This window comes from Carassius auratus, unplaced genomic scaffold, assembly GCF_003368295.1.
Source record: "Carassius auratus strain Wakin unplaced genomic scaffold, ASM336829v1 scaf_tig00214714_1_2670353, whole genome shotgun sequence".
NCBI classification, from domain to species: Eukaryota; Metazoa; Chordata; class Actinopteri; order Cypriniformes; family Cyprinidae; genus Carassius; species Carassius auratus.
Window position 1 is genome coordinate 2,645,076 of NW_020527778.1, and position 23,306 is coordinate 2,668,381.

General features: G+C 36.4%; 2 protein-coding genes across 4 annotated transcripts; both read left to right on the plus strand.

Annotated features, from left to right (window-relative positions):
* Positions 1 to 2,420: 2,420 nt before the first annotated feature.
* LOC113092738 (uncharacterized) lies at positions 2,421 to 18,463 on the plus strand. Of its 3 annotated transcripts, XM_026258421.1 has the most exons (18): positions 2,429 to 2,502; positions 2,587 to 2,684; positions 6,710 to 6,907; positions 7,204 to 7,252; positions 7,430 to 7,467; positions 7,986 to 8,042; positions 10,008 to 10,056; positions 10,654 to 10,728; positions 10,847 to 11,049; positions 13,029 to 13,495; positions 13,579 to 13,639; positions 14,155 to 14,279; positions 14,929 to 15,846; positions 17,062 to 17,189; positions 17,287 to 17,398; positions 17,617 to 17,886; positions 17,980 to 18,028; positions 18,344 to 18,463. In XM_026258421.1, exons 3-17 carry the CDS (start codon positions 6,787 to 6,789, stop codon positions 18,025 to 18,027), a joined length of 2,721 nt encoding a protein of 906 aa, XP_026114206.1. In that variant the 5' UTR covers positions 2,429 to 2,502; positions 2,587 to 2,684; positions 6,710 to 6,786; the 3' UTR covers position 18,028; positions 18,344 to 18,463. The 3 variants fall into 3 exon arrangements, with proteins under 3 accessions (XP_026114204.1, XP_026114206.1, XP_026114207.1); XM_026258419.1 differs by having other exon boundaries at positions 2,421 to 2,684; XM_026258422.1 differs by lacking the exons at positions 2,429 to 2,502; positions 2,587 to 2,684 and adding an exon at positions 2,978 to 3,249.
* A 1,985-nt stretch (positions 18,464 to 20,448) lies between these two features.
* On the plus strand, positions 20,449 to 22,807 carry LOC113092799 (protein phosphatase 1 regulatory subunit 17-like). Its single transcript, XM_026258537.1, has 4 exons — positions 20,449 to 20,490; positions 21,500 to 21,584; positions 21,742 to 21,864; positions 21,966 to 22,807. Exons 2-4 carry the CDS (start codon positions 21,515 to 21,517, stop codon positions 22,034 to 22,036), a joined length of 264 nt encoding a protein of 87 aa, XP_026114322.1. The 5' UTR covers positions 20,449 to 20,490; positions 21,500 to 21,514; the 3' UTR covers positions 22,037 to 22,807.
* The last annotated feature ends 499 nt before the right edge of the window (positions 22,808 to 23,306 follow it).

Consider the following 23,306-nt stretch of genomic DNA (forward strand, 5'->3'; position numbering starts at 1 on the left):
CTCCTTGAAACACAATTTTATTAAATTATATATATTACAAATAATTTAAATAAAATATTATTTGATTATATACATATTATTTAGTAAACATACTAATATTTAAATATTATTTTAATATTAATTTATTTGATTAGCATGACATTTATATAGATTTTATTTATATTAAATGTGTTATGTTCACTCACAAATTAATTTAAATAAAATATTTTATTTAATTCAAACTAAAGTTTATTGTTTATTTGTGTTTAATGTTTATTTTAAATAATTAGATTTAAATGTATTTATAAGATTAAAAATTAAATTTACAAATTAAATATATGACCTTTTTTCATCTTATGACAGTTCTAGTGAGAAACATTTACAATATTTAAATACATGACAGTATACATTTGTAATAAGAACAAAAAAGCATCGTAATAATCACTAAATATCTGTTTGGTTATCTCTAAAGCTCACTTGGATTTGTTTTAAAGCATTAGACATGTTTTGACATTTTCCTAAGGTGATACCTTCATACTAAAACACTGTCTGGACTCTTGAATAATTCTTTTCAATATGCTTTGTTCTAAAGCTTTCTACCAGCAACAACACTCTAAATTCGTATCTTGTAGGCAGATTTTGGCGTGGAAGCCGGAGTAATTGTAACAGATGTTGAATGATTAAATTAGCAGTTGCAGGCTGCTCAAATATTCATGTCGTGTTGAGAACGTGTACCATTACAAAGAAAACCCATTGAACACTACTTGCTTATTCTATGCTTTTGTTTCCTTCACATAAAGCACAAATCTCCAGAAGATATTCTAGGTGAAGATGTATACTGTTTTGTGCGAGGACACTCATGTGGGAGAAGGAGATGTGTTAAAGCGCTAATACGGCCATTTAAACCCTTTTCCAGTGCTGTACCGCTGCGATAACAGCATCTTATTCAGCTCTGAGATTCATAAAAGTTTAAGAAACAGACTCCAAGTGATGTCATGGGAAGCATCACACTATGAAGTGAAGCGGAGAACTGCTCTTGTGCCCCGGAGCGAGACACTTCACACCCGTCTGCTCCAGATGTGCTCAAATCCTGCTCAGAATGCGCAAAGTCTGCATGGAAAACCACTCAAGGATTTGCAGAAAGAAGATTCCTAAACAGTAAATAAAACTTATAGAAATAAGAGTTCTCATTTAAGAACTAGGCCTACTTCTCAAATCATTAGGTGAGCCAAAAAATGATTTAGACCTAAGGCACATGTAGAAATTAAGGAATGTTATTGCATTAGATATACAGTATCAAACGAAGGCATTTACTGTAAAAAAAACAACAACAACAGCTCAAGCACACTATTCAAGTGAAATATTTTGCAAAAATAAGCTTGTGCATAGCTATATACATTGATAGAGACACAGAGTATTGTGAAACTGTGGTTGTCAAACGTTATTGGATCATGTTTAATGTGACGACCTACTGTACACCTGTAGTTATTCTGATAGAGCACCTGTGTAAACTTGAGAAAAACTGACTTCATCTGCTTAAACATAACCAAAACACTGAGCCTTTTTATGCAACATTTCAGATAAATATGTTCTGATAACAGTAAATATGCAAAATCTGTTTGTGAAACTTTCAGAATTTGTGTTCTAAAATCTAAAAGTGATTGGGTTTCTTTGACAAAGCATTCAAACAGTGTTCTGCCAAAACATGCATAATGCAGCCCAATCTGTGCCAGTCACCTACCTAGTTGTTTGTGAATACTTTACTGGTCCATGGTGTGCACAGAATATTAATTCACACAGAGAAATGATCTAGTTTCCACCTTTTATCCTGGGGAAAAACTGACGCACATTTTATAGCTTAATTATGCGCGGTGGCATACATTATTGAGGGTGGAGGCATCAGTTTATGCAGCTTTCAATGTATTTCGATTAGACCTTTAGTGACATCTAGTGGTTCAGAACAGAACTGCAGTCAAGTAAAACATTTTTTTTTTACCATATATAGGCTATCACATACGTTTAACACAAAGTCTTAAAGACAACCCCTAAATAAATAAAAAATACAAAAATATATAACAGCACCAACAATCATAATGCATTTTCAAAGTGACTTACTAATGTCTAAATATGTTTATATGCACAATACATACCCTCCAAAGAACAGTAAACAACGTACAATGTTTAAATTTGCTCTTTAAAACGCTAGAATATTTATATTCAATTCAATTAATTATTAGATTTTTTGAGAGGCAATTCATTTTTTATACATGTAAATATGTATAAACAATTGTTTATGGACTGTATTGTTAGCAAACTTCTCACACTCGTGATTTACAGGTTCAATGGCAGCATTGTGTAATGGCCCAAACTTCCTTCTAACAGGTTAGGCAACAAATAGCCTATCATGTTTCTGCACGCAGGCAGAGCTCTGAATTCCTCTTTCGATCTTGCACATGTAAATAATCATCTGAATTAAAGCAGAACGCGAGAACAGCGCCTTCACACATCGGCTTTGTGCTTCAGGTTGCTTTGAGCGCTTTATTTGCATACGTGTTCTGCTTTTTTCCCTGTATGTGGCTCAAATTAGAAGTGGGTTTCTGTTTTTAGCTGAGGTAGATATAGCGATCCGAAACATTAAAGCAGAGGTGCTGTGGGCTGTGGCAGGTGTTCAGTGTTCAGTGTGGATGTGCTCCGCTACAAAGCAGGTGAGTGTTTGTTAAGGCGGTCACACTGCGGTCCATCACGACTTTAGATTTTCCTAATTTTATAAAAGCATTGAATAGTCTTTGCTGATCATATAATTGTTTTAAATTGACATTAGTTTCATCATAGTCTAATTTTGACCGTTATTCTGTGGTTTATTTCCAATGCAGATAGTTTTTGGTAGTTTCACGAAATCGTAATGTTTATTTATTTGTCTTACATTTTTGGTACAAGCAATATGGATTGTGGTGTTTTTTTTCATGTGCCTCTTTTTATAATATATAGCTTAGTAGGCTATTTTTGTTTATTTTATTTAGAATCTACGAATTTGTGACTAGCCTACTAAAAAAATCGAAATAATTAACTAAATAATCCGATCATGTTGCTCGCGATTGCATTAGCCTGGATTTCGCGATCTACCTTCCAGTCAAGTTCAGTTTGAACTCTAATTAAACACACCTGAACTTGGGCTAAATACGATCTTCGGGAACACTCGATAATTACAGAGAGGTGTGGTGGAGCAAGACGGCTGTCCAAGAACAGAACTAGACACACTTCTTTTAAAAGGTAAGCTAAATTAAAGGGTTAGTTCACCCAAAAATCAAAATTGGCCTGTTTTACTCACCCTCGAGGCATCCTAGGTGTATATGACTTTCTTCTTTCAGACGAATTCAATCGGAGTCATATAATAATAAAAAAAAAAAAATCCTGGCTGTTCTAAGCGTTATTATTAGTGGGCGGGTGTTTCTCTTTAACAGTCCAAAACACGTTAAATAAAGCACGGGCATCCTTATTAAAATATGCCTCACAGGCTCTGGGGCATAAATAAAGGCATTCTGTAGTGATTCCATGCATTTTTGTAAAGAATACATAATAAACTCTTTTCTCTCACTTCCGTTATCTGTCATACGTGGAAGCCGTTCTGGCGGATGATGTAGGAAGTATGCATCACTTGCGCCTCTGAGATATGCTAGTCTCGCAAATTTGTTTAAAGGAGCTAAAGAAGCCAGTTTTCCTTATTTGAGGAAAACCAGTCTATTGGCTTATATTGGATGCAACAAATGGCTCGTTTGTAATGGGTTTTATTGTTTTGTCTTGTTGCGCCAGTTTTCTGACTGGGACATGCATCACGGTATGTTAAAGGGCGTAACATTTCCGTCATGCGCTTGAGGCATTCGGCCAATCACAAAGCACTGGATAGCTGGCCAATCAGAGCACAACTCGGTTTTCAGACTGATGAGCTTTGTAAAAAACGACGTGTTTCAGAAAGGTGAGGAATAGAGGAAAAACAATAATGTACAGTATGTGGAAAATATATATATATATATTTTTTAATTAAACCACATTGCATTACACCAAATACACAAAATAATGTTATTTTTAGCAACGTCATATGACTCCTTTAAATATATATATATATATATATATATATATATATATATATATATATATATATATATATATATATATATATATATAATGTGTGTGTGTGTAAAAAGTTTTAAGTTTAAGTTTTTAAACTTTCCAATGTGCTATTAATGTTGTGTATGTGTTTGTCTTGTATGTGGTGATATCATGCTGCAGAACAAATTGCCCCTACGGGGGACAATAAAGTTTTTACAATTACAACAATTACAAATTTAGAAAAACCATGTTTGGTTAAAACAAGTTTTTATTTTATTTTTTATTTTGTTGGCACAATCTAATAACTTTCAGTTTTTGAAAACCTGTACTGTACTGTACTGTACTGTAAATATTAAATGTATTCCTGTATTATTCAGATTTGTTGTATTTTTATATATTTTTATATTGTACATATATTGTACATATTGCAGTGTTAGTACAGACATACCAACACATTTGTGACACTGGACCACAAAACTAGTCTTAAGTTTCATTTTCTTTTAAAATTATGAATAAATAAGCTTTCCATTGATGTATGGTTTATTAGGATCGGACAATATTTAGCCGAAATACAAATATTTGAAAGTCTGGAATCTAAATCTAAATACTGAGAAAATAACCTTTAAAGTTGTCCAAATGAATTCTTAGCAATGCGTATTACTAATAAAAAAATAAGTTTTGATATATTTAGGGTAGGAAATTGGGAAACTAAATATCTTAATGGAACATGATCTTTACTAGAGTTGTTCCGATTCCGATACTAGTATCGGAAATATCTCCGATACCACAACAAATTCTGGCATCGGCATCGGCGAGTACATGAACCCATATACCGATCCGATACCATTTTCTTAAAAAAGACCTAGTTATGACCGCAAGCTTTGCCTAACCGCTGCACGGTTCTTCTTCGCTGCTCAAAATGCATTGAAAACACAGGAAGTTGTGCTGTGTTGCCACAAGCAACCCCTGTTTAGAGCAGCGAAGAAGAAATGAAAACGCGTTAGCAGCCCTTATCTATATATGACTGGATCACTCATCACATTCTAAACTGCCAAAAGACACTGAAGCCGCTACTATATTATAGATCAGTGGTTAGCAGTATGTCTCTGTAGTACCGGTAGTTACAGACTCTCGAGTATATTCAGTACCGGCAACTGCGTTCAGTCGCTTCCGTGTAAGTCAAAACGCAGGGCTCCAGACAGTAGCCGAATATATACTAGTGTCTGTGAATATTAAACTGCAAAATACTATTTAAATATTACTCCCGCAAAATCTACATCTCTGTGGGTGACTGGCACAGATGCGCGAGAGCTCGCTGTTTTGTAGTCTCTGCTGTGTGTCATGAGGACACGAACGCATAAACCGTCACTTCATGAGAATTTACCGTTTCATTTGAGAATACTGTCATATCATAAACACAGACACTCAAAGATCTTCATGGCAGCCCATTAAAATAAATGTTTGGTTTACATGAGTAAATTGACAATATATAAAGCTACTGTTGTACCTACAGTAATAATAATACATCTCTATAATAATAATAATTATGCCTAGATGGTTGCTTGTTTTTTACTTGTTTTGTTGTAAAGAGATTATCTGATTAATAGATCTTTTTTTATATTCCTAGACTTATTTGTTGCAGTTTTTTTATACAGTTATATTGTAAAACTTAAATACCTTTTTTAGTTTGCGGTGTTAGATTTTTGGCTGCATTTGAAGTTCTTTTTTGCATAAGAAAATAAATAATACTGTCAAATTCATGTTAGATAATAAAAATACTGTAATAAATACAGTAGTTCACCATGTATTTGTTCATGTTTTATTGAGGGATCTGTCTGAAGCACACCATAAAAAAATTCTAGCAATTTACACAGGGCTAGTAGTATATACAGCTGTATATACAGATATACACCCAGGTATCGGATCAGTACTCGGTATCGGCCGATACCCTGAGCCCAGGTATCGGAATCGGTATCGGGAAGAGAAAAAGGGTATCGGAACATCTCTAATCTTTACTTTACTTAAAATCATTCTCGATCATTTTGACCCATACAATCTTTTTTTTTTGGCTATTTCTAGAAATATATCCTAGCGACTTAGCGACTTGGTTTTGTGGTCCAGGGTCACATTTATGTCCGATAACCTTGGGGCTTTAAACTACAAATATCTTTTAACGTATCCAATCGAAACGGAAAAACTACCGATTTATTCACCTTGAACAAAACTCAATATTACACAAGTGTTCTGTCTTAAAATATGCGTGGTTACTTCAGGCATTCTCCTTTACCTTAAAAATTTGTGACATTTTTAGATCAAGTGACATGAAATTTGATGTGTTGTCATTGTGCGCAATGGATTAGGAAAATTTTTGCAGCACTCAGATGCAAAAAGGTATTTAGGAAAGTACTTTTATATTTAGTTTTAGTCCAGTCCAGTTTAGCCCAATTGTACCATAGATAAATAATGAAGCACGAATCAAAAACATATATATATATATATATATATATATAACACAAATATTAAATATGGCTTGGCTTTTCATGTTCATTCTGTGTATCAGTGCATGTGTCAGTGTTTTTTCTGACTATCATCGGTGGGAATTAACTATTTTTGTATCTTTTAGTGGTGGTCCAGAGAAGATGAGCTCAGATTGAGGTGTTTGCGCACTACCGTGGTTGGTTTTTGAATGGGGTGAATCTCATGACCGCAACAATGTCCACCAGTAAATCTGCCGCCAGAAGAGCAATTCTACAGGCCTCCAGGACTAGATGGAACAGGACGGATAGCTTTGATATTTTTCCTGTTATCAACTCAGACACAAGTGAGTAGCTGAGATGTTGTGTTGTTTCGTGGACCTTTATGTTCGAGATGTGCCAGGGAACTGGGAAATTTTATTACGATAATCAATGTTAGTGTTGGTCAAATTGAAATTACACGGATCATCCAGACCTCAGAAGTCCTGCTCACTTCACAGAATATGCAAAGCAGCACAGTGAACGCCCATGTATCCCTGGAGCTCTCTAATTCAATGGCTCATCCAGACCTCAGCAATACACTTCAAACATTGAAGAAAAAGGGTGTATGTTTAAATGTCTCGCTGTCCTTTGTTTTAAACAGGCAAGTGTGATGAAGACAACGTAGAGCGCTGGCTTACCACAATCTCCAAGTAAGCCGAATCTCACCAGTGTTCATGCCTCTTTCACTCTGGCTTTGTTTAGGGATAAACCTTTCTCACAAGCTTTCAGCTGCTCCACTGTGCCATAATTTGCATTTCTTCCCAGATTAGATTCTTCAAAGCATTTCAGCTTTTGGTCATTAATATAATTTGACTTCCTTGTTTAAGGGACGATGCAAAACCAGAGGTTGTCCTGGAGACGAAGGGTAAGTTTACCTGTCCCATTTAAAAAAAAAAAAAAAAACTAAAAAACAATGAGCTTATGAGATTGGTATGGAGTGTATATATATTGATGTTATTATATTTGTATTTATTATATTATCTATATCATCTTTATATGAATTATCATATTACAATACAGTGTTTCAGAAGCTAAAATAAAAAGCAACACTGACGAGGAATTCAGTGTATATTTGTTGCTTTATACTTGCTGTAAATTTCAATTCAGTTGACTGTATGGTAAATGTGATCAGCTGAATTCATATGCAAAGAGATCTTATGAATGCCCATTTAACCTTGGAGCTCTGTGTAAACTTTGAGTTGGATATGTTATTAACATACTGATATGATTCATGACTCAGTTAGTCATTTCTCAGTGATGGCTGACATTGTGCTGGTTTATATTATTATAACAGGGATAGCTGTCCTGCTGACCTGAGGGCATGACTTACTGAAATTTACACTTTTAAATACTGTATTGTAAAACACATTGCTTTTCTTTCAGTGAAGCCCATCAGAAGAAATGAGAGCGGAGAAGATGATCTGGCACTGGGAGTAGAGGGTAAACATTCCAAAGTTTTGTATTGCTTGGTTCAGTTTAACCAAATACCCATCTGAAGCAAGACATATGAGCGATGGGAATGAGTGACGTGGGTTGACATCAAGATTTGATATATTTTTTATTGAAGTATTGAGTTTACAGTGGCATGTGGAGTCTGTGTGTGTTCAGAAGGCCTGTGCTAACCCTGGATTTTAAACATGGCAAACCTCTTATTCCTTCTAACACAAACACTGGCAGAAAGTGAGACAGTCCAGCCCCTGCTGTCTGAGATCCTGGCATAGACTTCACCTGCTATACATGCTGTCCAGTAACATGGAAAAGATAAAAAAGGGCCAAAGACCAAAAATGAGTACAATAGATGAGTTAGATTTATTTTAATTAAAATTTTATCATGTAATTCAGTCTTAGCCACTATTTTCCAAGTATGCACTGGGGCACGGCTAGTCACGGTTGCATTGTCTGACTGTTCATTTGCACAGTTCACATTTAGTCACTTCGTGTTTTTTCTCATGAACTCATGTGATGGATGTGCACATCTTATTAGTTTAAGACAAAAAGCAAATTTCTCCTAATGACATGTATAGAGAAAATACTATTACTATTTAGCTGACGCTTTTATCCAAAGCGACAATTGCTATATATATATATATATATCAGAGGTCGCAAGCCTCTGGATCAACTAGGGGTTAAGTGTCTTGCTCAGGGACACATTGGTGTCTCACAGTGGGTTCAAACCCGGGTCTCTCACACCAAAGGCATGTGGCTTATCCACTGTGCCAACACCACCCCAATAAAATAAGTTGGGATGTAATATCAAACAATTTAAAATCACAAATAAATGAAGCAGTTAGCATATATAGCAATTTATTTCACTTTGATATACATGGAAGTATATATTCTATATCCTGAATTATCCTAATCCTTGTGACTACTGAGGTGTCAGGAAAATTTGAAGAGGTTTACCTTCAGCTGACCTTTCACTTCAGGCACCATGCAGGAGCTTTGTTACAGTAACTTCCTTTATGAAATCTCAAGTTAAGCTCTGACATGTTCTAACATTCTGTATATCGCAACAGATAAGATTCTAGAGGTATGTTCAGATGTTTTTGCCCGTAGTTCTGAGAAAATAATTTCCAAAAAGAAGTTTAAAATCTCTATAGTCTACTCACTTGGAAGTTTATCTTTAGCCCAACAAAAACAGGACAAATCTATTCAGTACATTCTCATATAACGTCCTCATAAACCAATTAAAAAATAAATGCAGAATGATACTATAAATAGTCAGATACTGCGACATAATACAATACAGTAGCATACAATCAGCTTTTTTTCTTTCTTGCCAGACATTCTCCATATCTCTTAACATTTCTGAATGATCATATTCACGTCGACCACCTATTAATTGTTTTCTTTCTGCTCGGTGTGCTGTTTTTCTTCAGGGTTCTGTCTGTCTTAGCATGCTATCTTCTTTCCTGGGTTCTTCCTTTTCAGGGTCACTTTGTAGTAAGTGTCGTGACTCTCGTCTATTTGTCTCTTCCCAGGAAAAGTTGCTTTTCCTAAGCTACCTCCTCTGAATCTGTCATTCATGTCAGTTGCACTGCCAGACACTCCCTTTCCAGTGAATGAGGTGCTTTGGTTTTGTAACACAGCGGCAATGGAAGGTACAGGACGAAATGGATTGGTGCTCTTCGGTATCCACAGAGATTAAACAAAGGCGCTGGTTTAGGAAAATATGCTGGGCACTTTGGATCAGGGTCCACTTTTAAGAAGACGTCAGCATGTCCCTGACAACATGCCAAAGTCTTCTGTTCAGTTGTTTATGAGAAGACATCAGAACATCAAAACAACAGTGAAGAACATTGACCTAATATAGCTACTGTACCGCAGCCTGGAGGTGTTTAATTGAAAACGCAGATGTTTTCCATCTTTATAAGAACTGCTCTGTTTTTTCTGTGTCTGATACAGCATCTTTATATGGCAGACACTCTCTCAGGTCTGTACGAGACCTTCTAAGGTAAGAAAATTCTTAATATTAATTATTTTGTGGAGCATTTTTCATCTATAACTTGATTAACTTTCACCAGCCAATATGATAAGCTTTAAATAATATTAAATGTCCAAAATAACTAATATGGTACCAACATGTATTGTGTATCCTAGTTACATTTTTCAGAAATTGACCAGACAAAAAGTATATTAAAATTGATAAAGAATATAGAACTCTTTTGTAACCTGTATATAGGAATACGCATTGCATATCTGTGTCACATCAAAGTGGATGAAATTACTTGAAGTGGCACATTTGTTATATGAATGTGTACCATGTACGTGTGTATGCTGTGTAAGTGCGTGATATAGGCACCTGCCTGAAACCTAAGACATATTTTCCATGCAAATGCTGATTTGTTGACATGCCACCGCATGGGTTGCTGGGCTGGTTTGCATGAGGTGGAATGTCACTGATTGGTCAATGAGGTAGGAGAAGAGCGATTCTGACCGGAAATGAGTGTAACAGAGGAAAATGTGATGGAGGGCTTTGGTGTGTAGGAAAAAAAGGTCAGCGGTGTTTGTTTTCTATTCACTGATGTTGCCTGGTGTCATCCACGCGCAGGTCAACTCAAGATCCTCCTGCTCTGTCCAGGTGGAACAGCATTTCATCGAATGTCTCAGTACCATCAGACGTCAGGTCTGGTTCTCCTCAACAACCTTTCCCAATTGTCGATCATTTGCTTTAATACTTAAATTTGTTGGTAGCCTATTCCTGCTACTTTTTTATTTATTATTATTTTTTATTTTTTTTGCAGTATAATGGACGTGTTGAACATATTGGAGGATGACCCTGAAGAACTGTTGCTGGATTTAGGTTTTGGAACTGAAGAGCCTGACATCAGAGGGAGAATCCCAGCCCGGTTCCTCAATTACCAGTCCTGCGCTCGTGGAATCAGCTTTCAGCTCTTTCTGGAAGCTCAGCAGAACCGAATGGATGTTGAAAATGAGGATGTCAGAAGTGAGCAATTTCCTCAAATTCACACAAAAAAAAATGCATTTTTTACTCAACCTCACATTGTTTTAAACTTATATGACTTTCTTTCGTCCATGGAACTCAAACAGTGAATTTCTTTAGAATATGCTTGGAACTGATTCAGTATTAATGAATGTGAAAGAGGACTGGGGGTGTCAAACTCCAAAAAAGACAAAAAACAAAACAAAAAACATACCCCGTATTTTTCGGAGTATAAGTCGCACCTGAGTATAAGTCGCATCAGTCCAAAAATACGTTATGATGAGGAAAAAAGCATATATAATGCTGTAATCACACCAAACGCGAATAGAGCGTCAAATTCGCGTCTATTGCATCTAGTTTGCCGCTTGAACATTTTGAATGCATTTAGAAAGCAAAAGTTTGAAGCGAAATTTACGCGCGTCTGAGGAGAAATCTGCTTATTGTGGGAGGGGCAAGTGCTAGCGCTTGTCTGTTTGCAAGATGGCTGATGTTGGTCAAGCACTCGGGTCTTTTCCACTTTTTCCTGCACACGTCCTCTGAATAAACACATTATCTTGTTAGCGAAAAGTAGCTGTAGGCTATATTAGGGGGAAAATAGTTGTAAAAAAACAGCTCACTGACAACATCAGTATTTCCTCCATGTTGAATGAGTGACTCCTGAGCAGGCTCCTGATTTGTTAACCCGGCTCGAATTGACGGCAAAGTTCGAAATTTTCCACTCAGGCGGCAGACGCGAATTCGCGTCAAACACATAAATGCGCAAAAGCACAATTCGCGCGTAACGCGCCTATCGCACCAGACGCTCAATTCACGTCTTCCTCGTCGCACTAAATGCCTCATTCGCGCCGCGAGACCTCCAGATGCGCGTAAACGCGCCTTTGCATTGACTTAACATTGAAATCATTCGCACCAGACCCTCTATTCACATTTGGTGTGAACACAGCATAAGTCCCACTGGACTATAAGTCGCATTTATTTAGAACCAAGAACCAAGAGAAAACATTACCGTCTACAGCTGCGAGAGGGTGCTCTGGCAGCTGTAGACTGTAATGTTTTCTCTTGGTTCATTTCTCTCGATTCATGTAAAATTAATTTTGATAAATAAGTCGCACCTGACTATAAGTCGCAGGACCAGCCAAACTATGAAAAAAAGTGCGACTTATAGTCCGGAAAATACGGTACATTAGTTTAGGCCTAAGAAGAACTGAAATATAGTGCACAGTACATATGGACCAAATTTAAATGATGCTTTTATGTGCTTTTTAATCCTTTGTGAAGCTTGAAATCTCTATTATTATTTAAAAAGTTTCCTTTCCATGGAAGAAACCATAATTTTTTAGGAGTGAATTAAATATCTTAATTAATATACCTTTTAAATATCTTTTCTTTATTGCCACACTTTTGGCATTGGAACTTGTTCTCTCTGCTAAATGTGTCTATGTTCGTGCAAATCATGCATGATTGAGCTTCATCTACAGAAGAAGTGTGTATAAGGGTTTTTATGAAATTGCCTTTCTTAATATGTGCTAATAAGCAAGTTTCGCAGCTAAAGTAAACAGTACTGCTTGCCAGCCCACAGAAGAGAGGGCCGGGGTGAGCAGAACTCATTAACTTAGAATGGCTTGCTAAAAACAGTGCTCATTTTGACAGGGTAATCATTTTTACACTACCATTTAATTTTTTTTTTCTTTTTACCAAAGTATGTTATAGACTTTTCATTTAGACCCTAAAGAATCATATCAACTTATATCATACGGGCATCCGGTGACCCCTTTAAAACTATTTGGACTGATGCAGATTATCGTCCCATAGGTGTTTTCAGAGGCTGAATGTGGTTTAAATATTAGGTGAGAAACATCAAAAAACAGAAGTTGACAATCATTTCCTGTACAGCTGTAGTGTGTTGAAAGTATAAAGATAAGCAGAGTTTTACGCAAGTCAATGTTTTGAAACCTTCTATATCTTTTTCTCCCTGCGTTCAGATCGGTTTAGGCAACTCGAGGTTCTTCAGCAGATCACCACAACGTTCTCCTCTCTGGTCGGTGCAAATACTCAGGATGCGGACACGTCTACAGTCTCCCGGATGTCTGCAGAGGCACGGGAGAGGAGAAAACGCATGGCCATGATTCTGCGTAGAGCCTCCAAGAAGAGCCTCAGCCAAGCCAAAACATTACAGAACCAGCACACGCCCCATCCTGTGACCTCCTCAGCCCTGTCCGGCCCAGATGGGATGCCAATGGTAGATAAAAGGATCCCTTCCAAACGCACAAGGATGTCGGACAACAGCTGTCTCTCCCCACTAGAAGAGGAGCAGAGCATTAATTCAGAGGCAGCTGAGCCGGTTCTAAACAGCTTGACGACAACATCAGACCTTCTGAAGCTTGATTTTCTCCCATCTTCAACCAAAGAGAGTCTGCAACAGCCTGTTGAATCTTTCGAGCTGGAAGAGGTAAAGTCTTATTGATCTGCAGTGATGTCCTTTGTATTTACTTCCACGTCGTTCCCTTTCTAATGTTGCTGACTGTTTCTCAGATCCAGAGTTTTGACGAAGGAAGTGTTCCTGGGAGCTGCAATGGTCCAGTGGATCCTGGAGGTGCATGTTGTTTTTAAAAACACCCAAACATCTAGATAGCAATGTGCTAATAACCACTTAGGACACTATAGCAACAGCATAGCAATGCCCTGCTAACTACCCCTAGCATTGTAGGCTAACACCTGTGCTTCAGAAAAAGATCAAGTGTAAAATGCAATATTGTTCCTTTTGCTTCCTGAAAAACGAACGTTTTTAAAAGCCACGGTGTGAATTCAAATAATTTACTTAGAACAATTTCCATCTCTGATATTATGCAAATTACTCATGCGATTGTTCAGTCATTTTCATATGTACAGCAGGCTGCTGCTTAGCCTTAGGTTAGTGGCTGTTGTAAATGTGCTATACAAATGAAATGAACTTGAACTTGAACTACATGCTGTATAGTCGAGGTGATATCCACCTTAACCACAGTACTGTGGAATATGGACTTGTTTGTTTAGTCTGATCAAGAGGCTTTAGTGTTCTTCACGCTTGTGATATGTGGCTGCAGGATAATAGATCTTGTTTCCGTGTAGGTGAAGGAATCGGGTCTTATGTGATGAGAACGAACAGTTGTCAATCAGACAGCAGCGGCTTCCTTGAGGATCCCTTCATACCTGCGCTGTCCCAGCAAAACAACCCTGGACCCGAGCTCATGAAGGTAAGACGTGTTTCAGCTCTTTCTTTACTTACATACTGCAGAAGGTTTGAGTACCTATATTAATGGTATTAGTAGTTTGTATCTGCTATTCTATTTAGTTTTTTCCTGTGATCGGAAAAAAAAAAATCTTTATATTTTCTTACACAATTTTATATATTACAATATTTTCTAAAATATCTTCATATATTTTCTTAAAATGTATTACTCCTCCACACAACTGTTTCAACACTGAGCACCCAATCAGCATATAATTTTTTTTTCTGAAAGATCATGTGACACTGAAGACTGTGGTAATGGCTGCTGAAAACTCAGCTTTGCATCACATGAATAAATTACATTTTACAATATATTAAAACAGAAAGCAGTTATTTTAAATTTTAATAATATTTTACTATTTTACTGTATTTTTGGACAAGTAATTGCAGCTTTGACGTGAGCGGCTAACCTCAACCAGTGTTGAGTTTGAGACAGGATTCGGTTGTTTAAACAAAACAGACAGCACAGTGTTGGGGAAACCTGTTTGGGTACAATAGCCATTATTTTTACAGTAAGACTTGGTGCTTCTAGTGGAGCAGGCTTTAAGCAATGTGGATACTTGCTTGGGTATCTTCATTTGTCTGATTTCTCATGATGTTTCTGCATTTTGCAGATGCTGAATGCAATATCACAAAATAGCACAGAGGATCAGCAAAGGGGATCAGAAGTGCGAGAAACAGAGGATCCCTCTACAGATAAACAGAACTGTGAAACAGAGTCAAACCAAAAACACTCGCTTATGGCACACTCTGGCAAAACCGTTCTGGGAACAGCAGACTCTGAAACTGTGTTTGACTCAGGAGAGTTGAGGAAAATAATAAGCGAAAAAGAAAACTCTTTATCACCAGATATTACTAAAGTTAGCAATAATGGTGTTTACACTCTAGCATACTTTGTTCAAATGGATCCCAGTTATCAGACTGAAATTTGTAACCGACTGCAAGGATCAGGAAGTCCAGAGCGACGTGTTTATAGAGAAGGCATGTCCCTGTTTGAGGAATTGAAATCTGCTGAGACAAACTTACACCTGAGTCCTACTAATGTGAGGACAGATGTTGTGGATAACTTTACAAACAATCTTGAGCTGGGCAAAAAAGATCCAGCTTTGGATCTGATGCAGGAAGCTCCAGCTTGTACCCAGGGCAAAACCGTGACCTCTGATGCAGCCGTTGGACACAATTCCCCCACAGCGCTCAAACTCAGGAGAGAGTCTTTCTCCAGGAAGTCCTGTTCTGATGTGATCACGGATAATGACTCAGGAACCGCACAAACACCTAACACATTGACACCGTTCACATCTATGGACACATCTCCACCTCACTTATGGAACAATGAGGAATGTTCTGAAGATCTTGGGTGTTTGCGCACACGGTCAGTATCTTTGGACACGGGACTGTCATATGAGGAGGAGGATCACAGACTGCAGGGCGTATTGTGGGCAGGGGCGCAGCGATGCTTCTACTGCGGGTCCCAAATCGGCCACGATAATGGCTGGGCAAAACCTCAACCTGAGCTGTCCCCCAGTCTGCCCGTAAGTAGAAGTTACTCTCCAAAAAAAATCATTATCTAAGCAAAATAGTATAATATATACAAAATAGTATACATTTTTAATATTGGTCATATATTATTAAAATTATATATTTAATTTATATTTGATAAATTCATGAATGTATATGTTGGTTATCGGCCATAACATTTGCTGTAAGTAATTATTGTCTTTTTGCTGTTTTGACGGAATTTTGTGGTTAGTGTATCCTTATAAATCATCCATTTGGGGGTTACATTTATGAAAATTGTTCTTTGTAAATAATTTAAACCATTTTTACACAAATGTTGCATTCAGTTCAATGCATAGGCAGTTTACTTAGGAGTTTCTGTGTAAACATTTTTCTATAATGATGTAATGATGAAATTTCACCTTTCAGAGAAATGTGTTCTGCTGTTGCCCAATGTTTTTATATTTGGTTTGATGGCTTCAATGGGTTCTTTACCACTAGTAGATCTTTCCTCTGATTATAAGAACAAACTAAGGTTAAACATTTCTATTCTGGGAAAAAACTCTTCTGCCTGAAGAGATTAAAAGCTATGTTTAATAAGGCTCATTTGAATTTGTATGGTTGATTTGCATTTGTGTAATGGAAAACAGTGAACACTGACCACTTCAGAATCTTCACAGCCTTTAAGCACACACGCACCAGAATCCCCTTCAACACACATCCTCACTTACAAACACTCAACTGAAGCTACCTGCATTTGGAGGTCAAAGGTCACAAACTGCTAAATACTCCTTGCTACTGGAAAATCTTGCTAAAACCCCATGTTTCAAACCGGTTTTATTTTAGTATGAGAGATACCTTAATATATTTTGAAATTTATTCTGTTTTCACTTTCATTTTAGTTCGTTTTAATAATGTTGCTCTGCGTTTTTTATTTACATTTTAGTTATTTTAGTGCATCAAGTTAAACTAAATGTGAAAGTGAAATGTATTGAAAGTGAAATGCAACTAGCTAAGATTTTAAATGAGGATTAAGTGTTTTTTTTTTTTTTCAGTTAACATTTATTTTATATCAAGTAATGCTAATGATTTTTTGTTGTTGTTGTTGGTTTGTATTTTGTTAACTATAATAACCCTGGTTTGAGCTGGTTTTGGCGGTTTTAACAAGCCTCTAGCAATAAACCAGCTTAACTACTTTTAAAGATCTTGTTTTCCCAGAAGGGATCACACCTTTCTCGTTCTCTTTCCAGTACTCTCTGGATGAGCTTGAAGACATGGTGAAATGTTTGAGGAAGTTCCAGGCGGTTCTGACAGAAATTGAAGTGCGACTAGAAGAAGAGCAAGCATCTGTGATCGGATCTCTGTCAGATTCCCACAGGTGATAACGAATACCGTCATAACGGTTAGCTCGCTGATTAATAGTGCTCCTCAATAGCATGTTTTTTGCAGTGTTTAAAGCTGATTTTGTGTCTCAGGGAGGAAGTGGAAGATGTTTTGAGGCTACGAGCAGCTGTCAAACATGAAGCTGGGACGCTTGAACAGCAGCTGTCTGATCTGGTACATCACTATGATGACAGCATTAAAATGGTATTCAATCTACTTGTAAACTAAACATTAAATATGACTTATGGATCAGAAACTAAGGGCTTGGGGGCAAAAAAAAAAAAATCCAAATATTTATATATGGGGCAAAATTCTTACAAACGTGAATTTGAACCCACCAACATCCTCCAGCAGTGCAATGTATTGAATATACAGTACAGCAGAACTGCATTTCTTTTATCCCTGTACTGTTATGTCTGCAGAAGCTGAATCGCCTCATGGATGAACAGTCTCAGCTGTGTACCCAACTGCGAATTAGACCCTCTTATACGCCCCAGTCAGAACCCAGCTCAACCAGGAGCGTGGCCATTCAGTGCTGCCTGCCACCCATCGCGTCCAGTCCACAGCGGTGTGTTCATCATCACTGCACCTGTCATGGGGCATGTCAAGATCCACACCAGTTCCCCTGTCAAAACCAATGGGAGGCTAATTGCAAACCAGACAGGCTGGACTTTGTAGCTTTTATTAAAAGTGTAAGAAACATCTTACTGTATACTCTCATCATCAGAACAGTTGGATCTGATAATGTCCCAACGTGTTGTTAACTATGTAATTTTATCTTTCAGTTGAAAAATTCATTACAACATTCAATCAAAAATAACCAGTTGGAATAAGGTTTGTTTTCTTCTTTAGTCTAAAAAATTTATTAAACTTAATGACCCTAAAAAATTATTTGTTGATAATAGTTTTATAATAGTGCATCTAACAATTGTTGTTCTTTCTGTTTCTGACACATGATTCAAAAAGGTGAGTGTAACTTTGTATCTCAAAATTTCTGATTTACATACATGCTGTATATAGCTTCCATACATATATCTGATAAACATTTGGTAAAAGACAAACATTTTATAGGGTCTAAATGGAATTTAATTGAACATGAATGCAAACAACATACAAAATTATTAATTTTCAGTCTTTCCTTTCTTTTAGTGATGCAGCCATGCAGTGATGAATACCTGCCTTCTTGTTTTTTTTTTTGGAAGTCACTTATAACATGAAGTGCTTACTCCTGAGCACCGAACTAATAAATAATTATGTATATAAACCATTATCATGTGTCTATTTGTGTTTTTATGTGCACACACGTCTACCTCCCATTAGCCTCACACTCTCTCGTTCCCTCTCCTTCTTTATCTCTGTATCTCTGTAATGAAACGCTTCATATGTGGTGTTACACTGACCATATAAGGAAACTGCTGCTCTTCCGATGAACCAGTGGAAGAGATGAGATTAAGTCCCAGCCTCAGGAAACTGTACCATTTGCTGAAAATGTCATTACTTGTTTATTAATAACGACATTTAAGAACATTGTTGAACCTTTAAGAAATAAAGTTTGCACAATTGGGACTGTAGGGGACCATATAAGCGTTAATATTTAGAATAGGCCTAGTGGTCTACAAATACAGTATGGCTTACTGTACTTGACTTACCTGTTTGAATCGTTTTATCAGAAGTAGGCAACTTTGTTTTCACATCCTCAGAAATAATATTTTATTTCAAAATCGTTGTACTATGCCTTAAAAAAAGGTAAATATATCATATAATGTTCGGTATCCGTTTCTTTTCTTTTCTTTTCTTTTTTAAATGCTTCATTAAAAAACAAATCGCGATAATGAGCCGTAAGAGCAGCAGCTTCTTTCTGAATTTAGGGACCATGTGTAAAGTGCCTCACCGTGTCCTAAATCAGTCAGAACAGGTTTTTACGTTTTCATTTGTGTTCATGGCAGACGCTCCCTTGTCAGGGGGCAGGTTGGCACATGAACGGTTAAACATACAGCTTCGTGTTCAGGGTAGAAGATGGTTCAGTGGATGAAAAATCATCAAAACCACTTCGCACACTCTCCATACACACTCATCACGGGAGGAGGAAACCATTCACATCAGAGGAGAATAGAAAAACATCAAAGACTGTCAGCAAACAAAGTCCACATTGTTTTCCATTATTATTCATTTCCTCTTGAGTTTGTAATGAGTTGTGGTGAGTGTAGATGTGTCGCAAACTGCAAAAAAAAATGGTTATATTAAACATTATTATTTATGAAGTGTCATGTTTTAATTATATGGACACACTTCAAATCAAAAGCAAATGAAGTAGGAATCACTGCATCATCTTGACACAATCCATCTTAAAGGGTTAGTTCATCCAAAAATGAAAATTATGTAGTTTAATGACTCTCCCTCATGTCGTTCCAAACCAGTAAGACCTCCGTTCATCTTCGGAACACAGTTTAAGATATTTTAGATTTAGTCCGAGAGCTTTCTGACCCTCCATTGAAAATCTATGTACGGTATACTGTCCATGTCCAGAAAGGTAAGAAAAACATCTTCAAAGTAGTCCATGTGACATCAGAGGGTTAGTTAGAATTGGTTAAAGCATCGAAAATACATTTTGGTCCAAAAACTCTTTATTCACCATTGTCTTCTCTTCCGGGTCTGTTGTGAGCGCGTTCACAATGCTGCTTACGTACAACGCTGCTGACGTGTTTTCTTTGTTATTGGGCGAACCAGAAAACACGTCAGCAGTGTCGTACATCAGCAGCGTCGTGAACGCACTAACAATAGACCCGGAAGAGAAGACAATGCTGAAAAAATGTCATAATTTCAACAAAATCTTCAACAAATTCTAACTGACCCTCTGATGTCACATGGACTACTTTGATGATGTTTTTCTTACCTTTCTGGACATGGACAGTATGCATACATTTTCAATGGAGGGACTGAGAGCTCTCGGACTAAATCTAAAATATCTTAAACTGTCTTCTGAAGATGAACGGAGGTCTTACAGGTTTGGAGCAACATGAGGGTGAGTTATTAATGACATAATTTTCATTTTTGAAGAACTACCCCTTCAACTTCCTCACCTCCTTCATGCTTGAATCACTGCTGAAAAGTCTTTAATTAACCTCGATGACGTGCGTTCGTGGAAGCCGGGATGATTGACACATGAAAAGGACCTCTGTCACCATGACAACAGGTGCTAATGGAGACAGAATTGGGGGAGGCCCCTTCTCCTGAAGTACATAACCCCTCTCTTTGATCTGGCCTGCACTCGCTCTCTGTCTCTCTGCTGCACTGAGGTAAGGCCAAGCTCTCTTTCTTGTCATTTACTTTAGTTCTTTTCTGGATCTAAAGATAATTACCAAAATATTTCAGAAACTGTTAATTGTATTATAAATGACCATTATGTTTGATTGTTTATCATTATCAACATAGACAGATAGTTTTTATTTTATGATATATAATGTTTTAATCATAGATGGACACATCAAATCAGAAGTAAATGTTACTTATTACTTATTCACTTATTTAAATATAATTTATATTTGTTGGGGTATATAAGAATACATTTAAGGTAGATGTTAATTTGTACATTTAAATTTAATAAATGTAATTATATTTAAATAAAATGTTTCAAGTATATATATATATATATATATATATATATATATATATATATATATATATATATATATATATGTGTGTGTGTGTGTGTGTGTGTGTGTGTGTGTGTGTGTGTGTGTGTGTGTGTGTGTGTTTGTGTGATTGTGTATGTAATTTATTTTGTAATATTAATAAATTTCCTTTGCATGTGAAATGCAATACTAATATTTATCACGGCATTACAAATAAATGGAAAAAAAAGTAGAAAAATATGTTTTTGTGTCCCAAAAGCGGGTTTTCATTGCTGTTGGTGTTATTTTTGTTAGCTGACTGAGCCTCGAATGTACATATTTATTTTCTCTGTCATGTAATTTCCTGGAGGAAGTACATATGTTCTTTGAAAAATGAATATTAACATGGAATCAAACACATTATGTTTTTTGTCTATCTAATACGACGCATTCAAGTATAGTGCATTGGCATGACATGATTTACCATAATACATCAAATTAGCTAATTACATTAAATTCAGAGCCCAAACAGAAATAAAATGATCATTTTGTGAGAAGCTGTGTTTGTTTAATCAGCTTCAAACATTCAGTAAACATGCTTTCCAGTAAATATGGCAGAGCCTTTGTCATGCATATAAGTGTGTGTATGTGTGTGTGTGTATTGAGCATGAGCTGTTATCTGATACCTGAACAGACTGCTGTGGGGAGCATGTCCACTGACTGTGTGAGGTCACTCTCAGACAAAGCTGAACACACACTCACCATGCACGAGCATCTCTGTGAGTACCGCAGCCTGTTTTTCACTGCATGTCTGCATGCACAACGTTTCTCAAGGTTTTTTTAAAATAACTACCAACTGATAATAGAAGGGTCAAAATATGCATCCAGACACATAGACCAGCAGTGTGAGCCTGTTTCTGAAATGTTCTCCTGCAGATGCGAACACTGAAATGGAAAATCAGAAGCAGAGCTCCGAGGAACATCAGCAGGACAAACTGGGACAGAAGAAACCCCGCAGGAAAGACACTCCCGTACTCAACAGCCCTCCACTCATACCAGGCAAGACTTTGATTTCTCGCATTGTCACTGTCACCCTCACGCCCTCTCCATCCATCTCTCGCCGTCTCTTTGTCTCAGTTCTTTGCGCTTTTCTTTCACAGGCGTCAGACTGATGAAGACAGAGGCTCAAATGATTCATCAGGAGGATGAGGAGAAGGAGATGAAGAAGTAGATGTGTTTCAAACATTTGGTTTTCATTGTAGCTAGCTATTTTTTATTGTCGTCTGAGCCTTCATTTAATGTAGGTTTCGCAGATATTTTTTTGCGTTGTCATTTCATCATTTGAGTTACATTGTATAAACAACTTGGAATGATGCAAATAACCTATTTTAACTGCAGCATGAACATCAGGTTGGAAAAGTGTGATTTTCATTTATAAAACTCTTTATAAAAATTTTCTAGTGCATTAGTTTATTCCTATCAGTGTTGTATAAGCGATTTTATGCATAATAGTACCCTACAATGTGATGAAACAGAGTTTAAAATAGCTTGAAATATATACAAATTTTGATGACTGCAGAAAAATGTGAATTTAGTTACACATTATCCCACCGGACACAACTTGACTGACCCTAAAACTGAATTTTTCACACACTTATCCAAAAAAATAAAAAAGACTTGATTTTCAAAGGGTTAATAATGACACATCAAACAATTTTGGATTAAACGGGTTAAGTATGAACAGCAGATTAGATTAGATTGAGTCAATCTAAAGAAACCTTTCAAGAAAATGTCCATGTCATATTTCACCCCAAAATCTGAAAAAAAAAACTTATGGTAACTAAAATAAAATATTTTGTAAAATATTAATATGGTAACATTTGTTGTAGTGCCTTTATGTTTCCACAATGGAATGTGCATATTTGCATGGAATGTGCTTTTTATTTTCACAACTGAAAATAACAATGACAAAAAAAAAAAAAGTACAATTATATGGATTTGTGTGTGTGTGTGTGTGTGTATAATAAAAATATTACAAATAAAAAATAATTTATATTTTGCACAATTAAGCATATTTTCCTCCCCAATTCTTATTATGGTTCAATAAAATGAAAAATAAGGTACATATTCATCATAGAAGTTTTATAGTGCCTTTATCTTATGTTGATATAAATGCTAAATAAAATGCCATGGGAAGAATAGTGTATTTTTGTATGGGAATGCAGTTAAAAACATAAAATACTCTATCAAGGCAAAGGCCATCAAAAAAAAAAAAAAAAAAAAAAAGAATGAAAAAATAGTAATCATATCAAAATAAAAACGTGAATAAAAATAAATACAAATAAATTATATATTTTTTAAACATTTTATTTATTTATTTTTCTTTATGCACTACAGTAATAAGAATGTTCTGGGAACCTGCTGAATTGTCAAAAACTGACACAATGCAAAAATCTTATTGGTCTTATAATAGACTGTACTGTCTTGCTAAATATGCTAAA